Raw genomic sequence first — 16,169 nt, 5'->3', positions numbered from 1 at the left:
AGTAGAATTAAATAAAAATTGATTTGATTCTTTGTAAATAAAATAATAGTTGTAAATCTTTCATTCATTTTCTATCAAAGAAACATTAAATAAAAACATATTTCTTTCAAAAATTTCAGATAGAAGCATGCATGAATGGTTATCAAAAATAGAATATTTAAGCAATCAAGGAAGTATATAAAATCAATCATTTTAATTTGCTCAATACTTACACTTTCTGTTAATTAAAATCTATTGTTTCTATTTAGAAGTGCATATTAAAATTATAGACACTTTAGCTAAGACACAATCATAGCTACTTTAACAAAATGAGTTTATGATTAATAAACAAATAAATCAATTATTCTTTACATTATCTTTATTGATTGAGTTAATTCCGTAAAGGAATTCGTATCCATAGTGCTATACTTTTCTTTTAGCAAGCTTATTCCATTCCTTTTTATCTATTTCTTCCATAATAAGCTTTTCATAGTCTTGTGTAATAAACTCTTCTTAAAAGATGAGGCCAGGAGCATCTACTTTTCTTTAAGCTTCTGGGAAATCATTGTTCTTATTTTAACAAATATCGGTAAGCTTGCATTTAGCATATAAGAAGAAGGTAGGACGAATTTTCTTTTCATATGTCATTTCCTTATAGTGACAATTTTCAATCTATTCAAAACTTTCTAAGCTATTTATAGTTTATTCTGCTTTTTTAATATCATCAAACTATATATAACCATAACCTAAACCAGGGAATACTGTAAGTTTATGAGGACCTGCTACTGAATTTACATAATCTCTGACAGTAACGTAGTCAGCCTCTTCTCCTATACCAAAATGCAATACAAATAAGTTACTGGTTGCTTCTTTGAAACTGAAAAGCTCTTCAGGGGCTTTACCTTCAGTTTAACTTATAACTTAAATACCTCTTGATAGCTTTTTTTATAAATCATATATCTTAGCGTTGAGAGCTTTCTTAGCCTTTTTTTCTTTTAATTTTTGTTCTTCTTCTGGTGATAACTACTTTCCATCTTAAATCTATTATTCTCCTTCTTTCTATTATGCTTGATTTGATTTTTCAATATCCTCTAAATTTTGTTTAACTTCTTCTTGTGACATTTCTTAATTTGCTTGTAAACTATTTTAATAACTTGTAGTTGGGTTTACCAAATATGTTTATTGGATTTCTTTGAGTTGCTTTTACTTTTTTTGCAGTTTTGTTTTGAGCTTTTCTGCTTTATTATTGTGATATTAATTATCTAATCCTCTATCCTTCAAATATATATCTATATATTTATTATCAATAATTTTCTTTTTTTAGCCTAAATAACTTTTTAGTTAATTATTAAGGCCTATATTTAATCGGATCAAGTATCTCCCAATCAAAATGTTTAACCCTAGGCAATACTATTTGATTTATTTATTTATTATTTTGAATTTATAATTTTTACTTAATAATTAATTATATTATTAACGTAATTAATTGATTTAGACAATGTACAAAAAAAAAAAAATATTGTTTGAACTGTATGGCTTTAATCTAGATTATTCTAAAGCTATTTATTTAAGATATTAGCAAAATATTTTACTAATTTGAATTAATTTCATCAAAATCTTTTTAGAATATTGTAATTCCCAATATATTTAAAGGATTTGAAGAGAGTGTTTATTATTAATTTACTGCATTTTATTTATTAGACAAATTAATCAATTAAAAATATAAATTTTGATTAAAAAAATCTTTTTCAATAAATTTCCAAACAAATTAAGTAAATGGATAATAAAATAAGTATAAATTAACAATAGGATTCAAAGAATTTATTTGTGCCTGTCAGTTTAAATGAAAATCTTACTAAATTTTACGGAAATAGCTAATTAAAATGGGTGCTAATTGTTATATTTTTAGTTTCATTTAGTTTTGTGAGCTACAATGTTTTATTTAAATTAGAAATTGCTTAAAAAAATGATAATGTTTTCTATCTTAACTAGACTACTTTTTAATAAACCTAAATTCATAAACAGTAACAGAAATCTAATTCAAGATTTTTAAGCGTAAAATATTTTTTAATTTAAATTAAAATCCAATTTTTTTAAAGTGATTTACAAAATATAGACTTATTCATGGTTATTCATTTCAATCAATTTGTTAAACTCAGTTATTTGATTTTCAAATAGAAAGAAAAATCTAAAATAAACTATTTATAATTTTTATCATAAAAAAAAATATTTTATTTAATTTATTTGAATAAATAAAATATAAATATTTAAAATAAAAAGATTGAACAGGAGCAAGAAAATGAAATTAATAAGGAAGAAAACACAATCAATAATAAAGAAGAAATAAGCAAAGCTTGGGAATATTTTTATATATTGAGATAATATGTTTTGATACTTTTATTATGGATTTTTATCAAATTTTTTGATAATGGCATCATAAAAAAGGATGGAAAATATTATTTAGATATAGGTTTTATAATGTTTAGTGAAGGATTGGCTTTTGGATTTTTAACTTGTTTTGGAATTCTTTCAGTATTAGGTGTAATTTTATCATACGTTCTAACTTATAATATAAAAGAATCTGTTGAATTTGCTCATAGTATAGACTCACTTTAAACAACTTTGTATCTATGGATTTTTACATTAATTTTTGTGGGTTATTTTTCTTTAACTCATCCAAAAAATAGAGGTATGAAAGAAAAGGTTATCCTAACACTTGCTATTATTCCTAGTGTGGCTTTAGTATTTGTGTTACCAGTTTAAGGAATGATTATTTTGATGAACTGATTAAGAGTGAGTGAATTAATTAAATTGTATTATTTAATTAATATTTTTTTTGTATATAATTTTGTTATATAAATAGAAAAATTAAATACAAATTATTGATTAAAAATAATTTTAAATCAACAATTAACACAAAAAATTTAATAAGAATTGAATATCAGAAGTAAAAAAATATAATGTGCGAAAATTTATAAATTTTCAAGAAGATACTTTTTTCATAGCTTATCATTAAATTATTCTAAATAATTTTTAAAATATATAAGGAATTGATTTATTAATTAATTAATTTGATTCAGTTAATTATTTTTGAAGTTTTTGGAAACAACTATTTATTTTTAAAGATTGATAATAATTAAAAATTTTTACTTTCTAAAGCGCATCAAAATTACTCATAAAATCACTTTAAAGCGATATATAAAATAATTATAAAAACATATTTATAAGAATGTCTTCTTATTACAGAAGAGAGAGTAGTGAGAGAAGCACTGAGCGCCAACAGATAAATCGTAAGAAGAGTGAAAAAGAATTTGAATGGAATAATTAGTTATAAACTTTAGAGAATGAGCTTGAGGAGAAGATTAAGAAAGAGAAAGAGATGTGCTATTAAATTAATAATTTAAAGGAGGATTTGGAAAAAAAATTAAAAGAATTAGATGAAAATTAGTCATAGGTTAGTGAAAACAATTCAACTTAACGCTTTTAATCTCGCAAAAATGTGTTTGGAACTTTTAAATAAAAAACAAACACAGATAAAATGTCATCACTTGCTTACACAGCAAGTACAATAAAAAAGAAGCAATCATAATCTCCTATAAGAGACATTGGCGGTGCTTCTACTTATTCTAAATAAAAAACTTACACAAATTAAAGTCCTAGAAATAAAACCCCTACAAAGTAAACAAATATAAATTATACTGAGTTAAAAACTCATGTCTCGAGTAAAAGCTCTAACAATATATTATAAAGTTCAAATTAAAATATTAAAAATAAAAATATAATGATTAATGTTAATTAAAATGGACTGGGAAGTAGCTTTGCTACTTAAGAAAGCAAAGAAATAACTTATGCTTAGATAGCAGAAGAGCGAATCAAAAGTGGTGAGAGATTAAGGTCAAACTTGGAGTAGGAGAGATAAATTTTAATACTTAAGCAAGCAAACGAAGTTTAAGAAAACGAAATTAAGAGACTAAGATCTAACAAATAAATAGATTAAGAACGATATGAGGCATTGTAAAAAGAGAATATTTCTATTCTATAAAAATTGAAGGAGTTAGAAATTAAATACTAAGTGTAGAATGAACGAATTAAAGATATTGAATGGGAGAATAATAAGTTAATGGATGAAGTTAATATCAAAGACGCTCGTGTCAAGTAAATTAAAGATAACGACTTCAAAGTTAAAGAATATTAGGAAAAATATGAATTAAAAGTTTTAGAAATTCAAGCTTTACAAAGGCAGATTGACCAAATAAATGAAAAACATTTGCAATTTAAATTGCAAATGCAGTAAAGAGATTCTGACATAAAAAACGAAATTAAGACATCAGAATTGATAATACAGCAGCAAGAGTCATAAATTCAAAATTTAAATGAATAGATTTTAGAACTACAAAATTAGAACACTGCAATTTTGAGAGAATAACACACTACTACTTAAATTGAAGAAGATTGGAAAAATGAAGTTTCGTGCCGTATCTAAAAAGAAAAAGAAATCGAAGACTTGCTTTAAGAAATAAGAAATATAAAAGAAAATAATTAGATAAAAGAGGTGCAGTAACAAGGAAAAATGCTTCTTCTTTTTGCCGAAAACGAAAGACTTCATCAGATTATAATGAATATGCAAATGGAAGTTAAAACACTTAAAGGATAAGTTAGCTAATATTAGCAAAATACATTCAATATATCGTTTAATTCAGCTAATAAGCCAAGTATGACGTAAGGCATTAATGCTACTTAAGAAGAGCTTGAGAAAGTCAAGCTTCATCTCTAAGTTAAACTCAAAGAAAATGAGAACTTAAGGAACTAAATTTCAAGTCTTGAGCAGTTGCCTTAAATTGTAACTGAGCTTGAGAGAAAACTAAAGCTGCAAATATCAGAAAACAAAAGACTTACATAAATGATATATGGCAGATTAAATGATAAATGGTGATCTATCTATTAATTATAAAAAGTTTTTTAATTTCAATATTTATACATTACTTGATAAAATTTTAGTCATAAAAAATAATCAAAAATAATATCTTTTCTCTCAATTATTACATAAACAAACAACACAAAAATTAAATTTAAACTTGTATAAAGATTTATATAAAAATAATAGTAGTATTCTCAAAAACTTTAAGATAATTTTATTTTAATAACTAATTAGAATATAAAAATTATCATTATTAAAAAACTAAATTTATTTTAAATAGAAAATTCAAAAAGAAAGTTGATCATTGATAAATAAAGATATCTCCAACTTGTTGATTGAGTTTATTACATTTAAATAAGATATTTTGAATAAGTGTGATTAAGATAAATAAAATTTAGTTTTTTTTTATGAATTAAGTTCTAAATAATAAATTGAAATGTAATTTTAAATTTTTTTAAGTATATTTTTTTATTTAAGACGATTAATGAATGCTTTTGGATGAATGCATAATTAATTAAGAGTAAATCAAATATAATTTTTTTTTAATAAGATAGAAACTCATATTAATCATGAATATATAGTATATATACGTATCACTTACGAGGGAAATATTATATATAATTAAGTAATTTTACATTAATATATGAAAGCAGGAATTAATTTTAAATTAAATAGTGGTGAAATAATTTATTTTAAGATATATTTATTTATTGTTAATTAGTTTTTTATATGGTGACTTTATTTGTTACTATTTATTTGTAATAATTAATATCAACTTGAGCCGAATGAGAACATCTAATTATATTTAATTGAGTTAATTTTATATGATATTATAATCTTTATCATTAAATTTACCTTTCCGATGTTACTCATAGTGCTTCTTACTGTGCTTTGGTCTCTTAGCCATGCATTTTTGAGTATTTCACTTTCAGCTTATGAAAATTAGAGCACTGTTTATATAACTGGTAATGTCCTCTCTTTAACCTGAAAATAAAAAATGATAAGATTATATTTTGCAATAAAATAAAAATTAAAATTATTACTGATTAATCGCTGTTGAAAAATTTAATTAAAATATTTTTGATGTATTAAATATTGACATTCTTCTTCATTTCTTATTGTAAAAATTCAATTTTGATATCTCTTTCTTTAACTTATTTCTATGATTCGATTTTGAGGTTTTCCAAATTTTTTTGTAAATCTTTAATCCTGAAGAAATAAATAATAGTATTTATATTAGTTAATTAGTTCTGATAGAAAAAATAATTTACATTTTTCTTCCCTAGCTGAGTATTTCTTCTTTTTCTGCTTTTTCAGCTTCTTTTTGTTTGCTCAGTTGCTTGTATTTATCCTCCCATTGCTTTTCTTAGTTAGATGCATCTTATAGGGTGGAATGTTACTTTTTAAGAGCTTCAAATAAAGTCTATTAAAGCAATATAACGTGCTCTTTAATAGTATTGAGACAGTCATTTTCTGCATTCGCGGAAATTGATTTTTACATCTTAATAAGTAATAATTTAACTTTGTTCATGCATTCTTTTCTTACATTTTCATCATTTTCCTCAGCCATATATCCTAAACAATTTTCTCTGATTTCTTAGCTAATATTATTTTAATATTTAATCTATAAATTATAAATGGTAATTATAAATAAATACCTTTCATCAATAATTTCTGATACTCTTTCATTTAAAAACTATAAATTTTCTTCATTCTTTTTATTGGTTAAGTTTAAATTAGTCAATGTTTCTTAGAATTTCCTTTAGACAACTTCATTTTCTTATTTCTTTTTAAGAAAGAAAAATTAAAATTTATATTGATTTATTTTTATAATTACAAGTCTTTTCATTCTCTCTTCATATTAATTAATAACATTTTATAATTCTGATTGACTCTATTTTTAAATTTTTTCAAAATTCTCTTTCATTCTTTCATATTCCTGCTAGTTTATTGCTGAAGGAATTATGTCATTTGGTAAATCTTACAATTCACTTTCCCTAATCCATTCCTATATTTTAAAATATTCTTAATAAATTCAAGTTATTTTATTCTATAAAATTACAATTGAGTGTGTACATTTCAAACAAATCCAAATAATCCCATCTATATCCACTGAAGCTAAGACTTTCAAAACTTAAGAAGCATCAACTAAATAATTAAACATAGAAAGCGTTGATTTTTTTGAAAAAGTATTGAATAATTATTTATTTACATGTCTTTTTTTCCTCATTTAAATATTTTTGGAAAACAGATTCTAATTATGCATATTTATTTATTTGCCCTTCTATGATTTCATTCTTTTATTTTTAATAGAATATTTTTAAAAAAATATGATTGCTTATTTGCATATTATACCTTTTATATGATCTCTGCCTTTTATTTATCAATAGTAATCTTAGCCTTTCTAAGAAGATCTTTCATATTTTCTATTTTTTATTCTGCTTCTTTTCTGTACATATCTAAGCACTCTGTTAAATTTTCTGAGCTAGCAGCGCTACATTGGCTGGTATTCATATCTGTTTACATTTTTTAATTTAAGCTTATAATTCTTATACTTTGGTAAATTTAGATATTAATAGATTGATTGATAATTATATTAATTAATTTTTTTTTTTTTCAATCTTTGTTTGCAAAGATTTTTACTTCCTACCAAAGAGACCAATCAACTCTTTGACACATTTGTAATCATTAATTAATATATTTAAAAACGAAAAAAAAAAAAAAAATAAACTAAAATTTAAAAAATACTCAACTTGTATAATTACTAAGTTCGTTTTTAATTTTAAAAATCAATTTAGTTGTTTTAGTTAAATTAATAAATTTTGTCATAGGTATAATAACTAATTAAAAAAAGGATATCAGTATATTATATTGTTTTTTTGTTTCTGCAATAATTCAATTACAATTTTGTATAAATAAAATAATTTATTGTAATAAAAGCAAATTATTAAATTATTTTCTCAAATAATTCTTCTTTTGAAAATTAATCTTTGAATTAATTTTTTTATTAATTTTTAATTCAGTAACTATTCTTGGTAAAATTATGAATCTATTTTTAAATTATAAAATATATAAATAATAAAAATAAATAAATAATAGAAATATATTTTTGCTATTTCTTTTTGTTATATTTTTAAACTCTAATTTAAGTGTATTAATATTCCAAGTTAAAGTGGATTAAATAATTTTTCTATTAATTAGTTTGTTAATGATTACAAAAAATATGTTTTTTTAGCTGATTAGAATAAATTGCTTCAATATATTTATAATATAAATTTAAAAAAGTATAGATGAGAAAAAGGATTATCCATAATTTAGTTTAGTTTAATTTTATTGCATTAATAAAAAGTTTTTTAAAGAATAATAGAAAATAGTTTCTTTAGAAATAAACAAATGATAAATAAATGCATTAAAGAAATTTGATTTTCTTTAAAAATAAAAATTTTATTACAACTGAGTACATTTAAAGGTATTAATTACTTAGAAGTTAATATAAATAAGATAAAAATAATGTTTTCATTTTAACACTTTTTTAGAAAGCTTTGTTTTTTAATTGATTTTGCTTTTATTTAAAGATTTATTGGTAATGACTGATTTATTATTAATTGTACTTTTGGTTGCATTTAAACCTGACTAGTTTTTTATTTTAGTAGATTTTTTAGTTTAAACAGATTCAGATAAATTTAAAAAATCGTTAATAGTTTCTCTTTTTGACGTTTATTAAATTTCTGTAGGTAGATGTTAGTAAGTTTGGATATTTTCTTCTAGAGCATTTTTTATGTTTGAAATATTTTTCTTTATGTCTCCACCAATATTTTTTGCTTTGCTTTGATTACTTTTATTTTCTTTTTGAGGATCTCTTGAAGGACTTTTTAATTGGTTGCTTGTTTTTTAATTTATGTTATCTTTTCTATCAAATATTTTAATTGGCAAGCTAATATCTTCATTTGAATTGTCTCTAGAAAATTATCTCTAGCTTTAATTTTAAATATCTTCATTCTCTTAAGAATTTCTTTATACATTAGTTGCATATTTGTTTTGTTAATTCTAAGGGCAATTATTTTAAACTTATTAGTTACTTTGCTAATTATTTTATTATAAAAACTACTATTGATTATTATTATACATCTGTTCAACTGAAAATAGTTATTATGGTGCTTAGTTTTACATATTGTTTTTTTGGCCTGATAAACTTAATTAGTATGGCTTTCTATTTAAGCTACTAAATACAGCTGCATTTCTCTATTGATAAATTTCATCTAGAAGATCCAATTCATTTTGGATTTATAAATTTGAATCCTTCAAATGATTGCTATTAACTGGTGGTGTACTATTATACTACTAAATAGATGAAATATTATTAATTTAATTAATATTATTATTAGTAGGGCGAGTTCTGCTTTATGGAGATAAAAAAAGAGATTACTCTTTATTTAAAGATTCTGCATATTACATTTGAATTAATTTTTCTTTATCATTATCTACTAATTAATGATAAAGATTAAGTATTCTATTATACTTATTAGAGAGAATTTCATTTTGACTTAAGACAAGCTTATATTGTCTATTCAAATTTTCATTTTGACTCATTAATTCTAACTTTTCTTTTTCTGAAATTTCTAACTTTTTTGCTAAAATCATCATTTCTTATTATTATTCATACTAAGTGAAGACTCTTTGCTAATTATATGATTCAACTTATCTATTTTTAAGTTACGAGATTATGCTTTCTTTTTATTCTAAAGTTAGTAGAAGACTTTGCATGTCCATTAATTACTTTTCTTATTACAATTTTTACTATTCAATAATTTGCTCCATATCTAAAATCTTCTTCCTATAAGCTTATTCTAATAAAGTTACTTCTTATAAATGTTCTCTTTGTAATTCTTTTAAATCTTGTGTTTAATATTCTTTTCCTATTTCCTTCATTAAAGACTAATTAATTGCTCCGTTTACACTCATTTGTTTCTCCTATCTTGAAGGGGGACTTATCTAATTACGAATTTTACCAATTTCTCTACTTTAATTCATATTTAATTGCATCTAATTATTTCTAAGAGAATTGTTGTGAGAGAATTATTAGAAATGAGCACTTTGCTACTTTGATTCCATCTAAATACTAGCTTATTAATCTTATTGCCCTAGTTCAGGTAGATTTGCATAATAATTTTGATTATATTATCCTTGATCTGTAGTTATAATATCTTGTTAATTTAAAATATTTTATCTTGGATTATTGCTGCTTTGTTCAAATTGCTAATTCTTTAAATGAATCAAAGGCTATTAAAATATCTAATCCGTTTAGTTTTATGATAATGTTTCTGTCGGAATAGTAAGAGGTAAAGAGGGTTACTACGAAAGAGTTTGAAGCTGTTTCTCTATTTGTTAAATAAGCTTATGTGTTTCCTCTATTTTATTTTAGTTATCTTCCAATGATTAAGAAAGATTGAGAGTATCCTAATTCTTCAACGTCTTCATTTAAAATCTTATTAATTTTTGAATTAATTTATTGATTGATTGAAACAGTTGATACAATTTAATATTTATTTATTTTGATTAATTGATTGATTTTAAATTAAACAAATTTTATTTTCAGTAATTTAAAATTTCATAAAGATACATATATAAAGACGTAAAAATAGCATCTATGTATTAAAAATCAATAGATATTAGAAAGTGTATTTTATCTTTTTATTACAGAAAAATAAACAAGAACTTAACTATTCATAAGAAAATATTTTTGCTAAAAATGAATTAAAGTATTCTATTAAATGTTGAAGATAATTATATTTGTAAAAAAATTTTAGTTTTCTCAAATAAACTTCCTAGGTAATTCTAAGCAAGTCTGCCATATTTAATTTCAAGACTAAGCAATTGGAGGGATAATTTTTACAGATTAATAGTTTCTTTGTATTTTAGATTTGTTGTTATAATTAAATGTCTTTCTTAAATTTAATATGCATCTTTATTTTTTCGAAAGTTCTCATTATTTAACAATATTTTTCCTGAATAAAAATATTTATTATTGATTTTAATTAATAATCAAATTACTTTTTAAATAATCAATGAAATTTAATTTTTTATTAAATTTTTTTTATTTTAGCTCTTCAAAAATTTTTTACTTCCAAATTCTGAATTTTGGTTTACAAACTTGCTACAGGATTTGCTCGTAATTTTCATAAAATAATCAAAATTAGCAGCCTGTAGGAAGATCATAGCTATTATCATAAAAACAGAAAGAAAAAATTAAATTATTTCATTATAAAATAAAAAGCTTACAGAAGTGAAAATTTAGAAGTCCTTGCATCTTAATCCTGATAGAGTATCTTTTTCAACAATAAGTCGATATGCGCGGACTTAGTTTAATTGTATTGTGGAATTAAAAAAAACAAAAATTTCATCAAAAACTAACCAAAAAGGATTAAATTTGTGGAAAATATGTATGATTTGACAGAAGAAGAAATAAGTGATATAATTTTTATAAGAAAATATGTATGTTATGATAAATTCTGAATAATCCACTTGAACGAAATTAAATATCAAAAATATTATGTAAACAAAAACTCTATTTTTTTAAATCCTAAAAAATATCGAAATATTTTTTCTTTCACAAAAAATCAAGCAAATTTTTATAAATTTAGATTCAAAAATCTAAAATGAAAATAAGAAAAAAATTTTTTGTTTTCGATTTTATAAAATCAAAAGAAAATTTTTAATCAAACTATTGTATCAAATCGAACATATAGATAAATTTATTCGTACCCATAGCTATGATGATGTATAATAGTCTTGATGATAGTTCATAAAGCAGTGAAAAATTAATTGATAATTATAATACAGAATAAGCTTTAGAATAATCGAGCAATGTTAGTAATGGTAATTAAAATAAATTTAAAAAGAGCTATTCTATTAATGTACCAACTGAAAGTAGTTATCACAACTAATTAAATTAATAAATAATATAATATAATATAATGAAGCTTTTCTCTAAAGCACTAAAAATTTTACTTAAAATAAACAGGTGCCCTATCTATAAAAAGTCTTTTTATTTTTAAAATGTTACATTTGGGATTAAAATTTTTACTCATTTTATTTGGTATTCAGCTTTTGTCAATTTAACAAATATTATGCTTATATTATTAAACTACTTAATAAATTAAAGGTAGTTTATTATAATACAATATATTGTATAGTTTAACATTTAAATTAGAAAAAGTTATTTAATTTTTAATATGGTTTTCTTAACAATAATATAATCAAGTATTATTATTTATTTAATATAATTTTTTAATTTAGTGAAAAATTTAGTGGAGAGTTGAAACATATTTAATTATTTGTAACAATAAAATAAAATAATTTAATAATGTCAATATTATTTATTTACAGTAACAGTATTCTAGTCTTTCTATTTTGAAAAAATAAGTTATATTAAAATTAAATGGAATTAATTATTATTAAAGTTACCATTTATATATCTGAAAGAACAGTATAGCTAATTTTAGCATTTCTTTAAAAGTTTTCACTTGTAATCAATAGCTAGTTTTCAATTAAGATTAAGCTATCAGGCACAAAATTCCATATTGATAAATTAGATTTGTTACGGAAAATATCTTCAGTTTTAGATTTAAAAATAATTTTTTCTTCTTAATTTGTAATTGTAAGTACAGTAAGGTTATATTCAGAACACATTTATTTAATTATATTTATAATCTAAGTTATGTATGAAAGGTATTCACTGTATGGTTCTTTTTTTCTCAAAATCATTGCAAAGTTATCAATAACAAGTAAGTTAATCTTGCTTTAATTATAATATTTATTCTAACTTAATTGGCTCATGAGTATGCATAGAGAAATATATAAACTTTTAGCATCTTAAATTATTTAATGGTAGAAGCATTTTTCAAATTCTTTCTTTTATGCATTGAGTCCATACTATTTGAAGTTATTTTATTTTAATATATTCTAAACAATGATAATTAATTAGTTAAATATAATATTACCATTTTCAAAAATCGTTTTAAGTTAAATTAATTAGAAATATCTAGATACCAAGCACCTTTTTGATTACATTTAAAATTTTAAGAAATTAACTTTTATGCAAGGATTGACTTTCCTGAGCAAGGATATCCACTTAATTCATAAACTTTTCCTATTTACAATCCTCCTTCAAGTAGATCATCTAATCTATTATAAATATTTATTTATTTAACTAATACTCTTCTAAAGCTTGATCATGTATTTTACTCTTTTTCACCAAAAGTAAGATTTTACAGATTTTACTACTTTTTAAGAAGTTCCTTAGCGTTTTAGAGAGGAGTTTTGCAAAAAGAACTCGAAATTTTATATTAAGCATCATTTAGTTACTATTAATAATTGGAATAATTAAATTTTGCATTTTATTTCAAGCAAATATTGTAATTTTTTATTAATACCTTGTTTGTCATTCTATTTAATTTCAATAGATCCTCCTCATAGCTTAGGCAATATTGATAAACTTTTTAGAAAATTTTGTTAATTTTTACTTAAAAAATGCATTTTTACTATTAGAAACTCCTAATTATTCAAGATAATTTTAAAGTTATAATTGTTTCTCGTTTTATGTTTGCATCTAATATATGTATGTTTTAGTTATTCTATTTGGAGTATTTAATATTAATATAAAATTTGAATCGGAATTATGCTAAAAAATATCACCAGATATTTTAGGCAATAAATTATTATCAAAATTGCAGATTTAAGCGCTTAAAGTGAATTAATATAATTTAACAATATCTATTAATTAATTAAATTTTTCAGTAAAAATATTATTTAGCTTGACCGTAGGTATGTGCAATTAACTAACTAGTTAATTTATTTAAATTAATAATTAGTTTAATAATCAAATTTTATTAATTTCTAAATTTAAGGTAATAATAACGATATTATTTAATCAATATTTTAAATATAATGATTTGTTTGGATACATTCATTTCGAATACTTTTTTTGTATTTAAAACGAAGTGCAACTAATTTTAAACCAAGTATTTATATTTTATCACAATTTTTATAATCAATCATGAAAAGGAAAACTTAAAGCACAACAACATTAAAAGCAAATTTAAATGATGTTAAATTTGCTAAGCTAGTCAAATATCCTAATGAGATTGTTAAGGCAAAGCTGAATAAACTTAAATTAGGTGTAATCAATCCTGAAAGTACATTTCAGGAACCATTTTAAATAGTTGAAGGAATATAATTACATCCAGATTCGAATAGATTATCTTTAAATAGCTCATATAAGAAGCATCCTTATAAACCCTTTCCATAAAGGCATTTATAATCTGTTTTTGAATACTCTTAATCTGAAAATCAGACACCAAAAGATTTGGATTCAGAAACTATGATGGCATAAGAGGTTGGATGGAAGAAAAGCACTAAGCAATTGTCAAATACTTAAGATTATTAATACTTTTTTAGGAATATGCCACCTGCCAACTATTTTACTACAGAAGTATAAATTTAGATTTAAAGCATTTAAATTTATATTATAAAAATAGCATATTTTTTAAAAAAAAAGAATCAAAGAAAAATTATATGTTAAGTCTTTGATTATTTAGAAGATATAATGGATAACTAGAGGTTTTCAGTCAGATTAAAAAGGATTTTAAAGGAAAGAGAATATTAAATAGAAACATAAAAAAGATATAAGAGGTTTAAAAGAAGAAAGCAGAAAGAAGTTATTGAAAAAATAAAGGTAAACTTATTTATGAGAATTATAAACACTTATCAATCACTCCAATCAAAGGAATTTTATATAAACAGAGTTCTTCAGGAAGTGATAATGACTTGACTCTGACAAAAAATTATAAATTAGCTGACTTATGGGAAATTCTTAAGGATAACTTGTTAAAATTAAATAAAATGAGCCAGATTTCAATCGAAACAGAAGAATGTATCTTATTATCAATATAAATTAAATTAATAAGATATTTTAAACCTTTATATTTAATAAAAAGTGAGTTGTGAAGAGTTTGTTTAATTTATCAACGATGTAGGATTTGAAAACTAAAACATTTTAAAAGTATTTTTTGAGGAAATGAAAACATTGAGAGTTGGAAGGCAGCAGTCGATATCTAAGAACTCTTCTGATTAAAGCTAGTTTATAATAAAAATACGACTGTTTATGGTGAACTTTTAAAAGTATATGGATAATAATGAAAAAATAATGTATTTGCACAGTTAAAATGCAGTTTATATGAGAAATGTTAGCCTAAAAAATTACATAAATCTCTGGCATGTATATTTATTTTTTAACTTACTTACTTACTTACTTAGTTTATTTGCTAAATAATTAAAATATTTATTTTACTAAATTTTATTTTGTAGAAATCATTCTAGCAAATAAGGCAAAAGCTAAAGCAAAAAAAAATACAAGAATAGTCTTGCTTTAGGTTTTTAAAAGAGGTAAAAGAAAATGATGAAGATGAAATAGTGTTTGAATTGGAAGATTTTTTGCAAGAAAGATAAAACTAATTGCAAAAACCAAAAATTTCTTATAAAGAAGTAGAAGTACATAGCGAAGCAACAAAACTTTTGCAAGAATAATTAGATAAAGCTCATTAATAAATATAGGAAATATATGGTATGATTTAATTTAGGATAAATATATTTATTTCTAATTTAAGTAATTATTTACTTTTTTAATAAATAGATGGGATTGTAGATAAAATGTAGGATTTTGTTGATTAAAGGAACAAATTTTATATCTAGAAAAAGTTGTTTTGCAATCTTTTAAATAATATTGATATTTTTCCAGGGGTTGATGAATTTATTGCTTACATAGATGAGCATCTATTTGAGATAAAAAGTAACAAGGAGACTGTTTCAAATTTTTGTTAGAATTTTATTGAAGATAAAGATACTTTCAATGAATTCAACGTGAGTCTAGTTGAAATAGCTGATTTTATATTCAGTCAGAACTATGGACAAGAATAAACTAAAATAATATCAAAGCTTGTTGAATAAATAAGAAAATTGTTCAGAAAGTAAAAAAATTTGACTGATAATATAGAAATCAAAGGAGTTTAACTTATTCACATGAATATTTTTGAAGCTGCATAGTAGATTGTTACAGATAAATATTAAATTAAAATTGATTTTTTAGAATCTATGAAAGAGAAAGTTGTGCAGCTTCATGAGAAGTACTTGAATAAAATCTCAATCAACTAAAAAAAGAATGCAGAAATGAATTTTCTTTATGAGTATTTGCTCAAATAATTTAATACAATTGACT

The 16,169-nt window shown here is 22.1% G+C and overlaps 8 protein-coding genes across 8 annotated transcripts in view; 3 read left to right on the top strand and 5 right to left on the bottom strand. All coding sequences in view use genetic code 6, as the record gives it.

Moving 5' to 3' along the window:
* Positions 1-64, bottom strand: part of TTHERM_01143900 (alkylated DNA repair alkB-like protein, putative) — a gene marked incomplete at both ends in the record, with an annotated part of 1,429 nt that extends 1,365 nt beyond the window's left edge. Inside the window, one exon of the mRNA XM_001026126.3 lies at positions 1-64. This exon is cut by the window's left edge and continues 684 nt beyond it. Within this exon, the coding sequence (XP_001026126.3) occupies positions 1-64 (64 nt within the window).
* A 272-nt stretch (positions 65-336) lies between these two features.
* TTHERM_01143890 (hypothetical protein) lies at positions 337-1,101 on the bottom strand (the record flags this gene model as incomplete). The annotated part of the gene is made up of 1 exon (XM_001026125.1): positions 337-1,101. One exon carries the CDS (start codon positions 1,099-1,101, stop codon positions 337-339), a length of 765 nt encoding a protein of 254 aa, XP_001026125.1.
* An 811-nt stretch (positions 1,102-1,912) lies between these two features.
* TTHERM_001143881 (hypothetical protein) lies at positions 1,913-2,356 on the top strand (the record flags this gene model as incomplete). Its single annotated transcript, XM_012800602.1, has 2 exons — positions 1,913-2,034; positions 2,260-2,356. 2 exons carry the CDS (start codon positions 1,913-1,915, stop codon positions 2,354-2,356), a joined length of 219 nt encoding a protein of 72 aa, XP_012656056.1.
* Positions 2,357-3,208: 852 nt separating this feature from the next.
* TTHERM_01143880 (hypothetical protein) lies at positions 3,209-4,912 on the top strand (the record flags this gene model as incomplete). The annotated part of the gene is made up of 1 exon (XM_001026124.1): positions 3,209-4,912. The coding sequence occupies one exon, from the start codon at positions 3,209-3,211 to the stop codon at positions 4,910-4,912; it is 1,704 nt and encodes a 567-aa protein (XP_001026124.1).
* A 756-nt stretch (positions 4,913-5,668) lies between these two features.
* On the bottom strand, positions 5,669-7,423 carry TTHERM_01143870 (GRIP domain protein; the record flags this gene model as incomplete). The annotated part of the gene is made up of 9 exons (XM_001026123.3): positions 5,669-5,692; positions 5,753-5,881; positions 5,941-6,106; positions 6,169-6,498; positions 6,556-6,683; positions 6,735-6,905; positions 6,960-7,045; positions 7,110-7,194; positions 7,253-7,423. 9 exons carry the CDS (start codon positions 7,421-7,423, stop codon positions 5,669-5,671), a joined length of 1,290 nt encoding a protein of 429 aa, XP_001026123.1.
* Positions 7,424-8,413: 990 nt separating this feature from the next.
* Positions 8,414-10,423, bottom strand: TTHERM_01143850 (hypothetical protein; the record flags this gene model as incomplete). Its single annotated transcript, XM_001026121.2, has 1 exon — positions 8,414-10,423. The coding sequence occupies exon 1, from the start codon at positions 10,373-10,375 to the stop codon at positions 8,414-8,416; it is 1,962 nt and encodes a 653-aa protein (XP_001026121.1). The 5' UTR covers positions 10,376-10,423.
* A 1,840-nt stretch (positions 10,424-12,263) lies between these two features.
* TTHERM_01143840 (Rad51 protein) lies at positions 12,264-13,649 on the bottom strand (the record flags this gene model as incomplete). Its single annotated transcript, XM_001026120.4, has 6 exons — positions 13,439-13,649; positions 13,330-13,391; positions 13,142-13,260; positions 12,898-13,081; positions 12,362-12,829; positions 12,264-12,302 (listed from the first exon to the last, which is right to left on the bottom strand). Exons 1-6 carry the CDS (start codon positions 13,503-13,505, stop codon positions 12,264-12,266), a joined length of 939 nt encoding a protein of 312 aa, XP_001026120.4. The 5' UTR covers positions 13,506-13,649.
* Positions 13,650-13,952: 303 nt separating this feature from the next.
* TTHERM_01143830 (hypothetical protein) lies at positions 13,953-16,074 on the top strand (the record flags this gene model as incomplete). Its single annotated transcript, XM_001026119.2, has 7 exons — positions 13,953-14,387; positions 14,454-14,630; positions 14,699-14,828; positions 14,893-15,173; positions 15,263-15,518; positions 15,588-15,996; positions 16,041-16,074. 7 exons carry the CDS (start codon positions 13,953-13,955, stop codon positions 16,072-16,074), a joined length of 1,722 nt encoding a protein of 573 aa, XP_001026119.2.
* Between the last annotated feature and the right edge of the window lie 95 nt (positions 16,075-16,169).

Source organism: Tetrahymena thermophila (assembly GCF_000189635.1).
Source record: "Tetrahymena thermophila SB210 genomic scaffold scf_8254049, whole genome shotgun sequence".
Taxonomy (NCBI): Eukaryota; Ciliophora; class Oligohymenophorea; order Hymenostomatida; family Tetrahymenidae; genus Tetrahymena; species Tetrahymena thermophila.
This window is presented reverse-complemented; position numbering and strand designations above follow the sequence as displayed.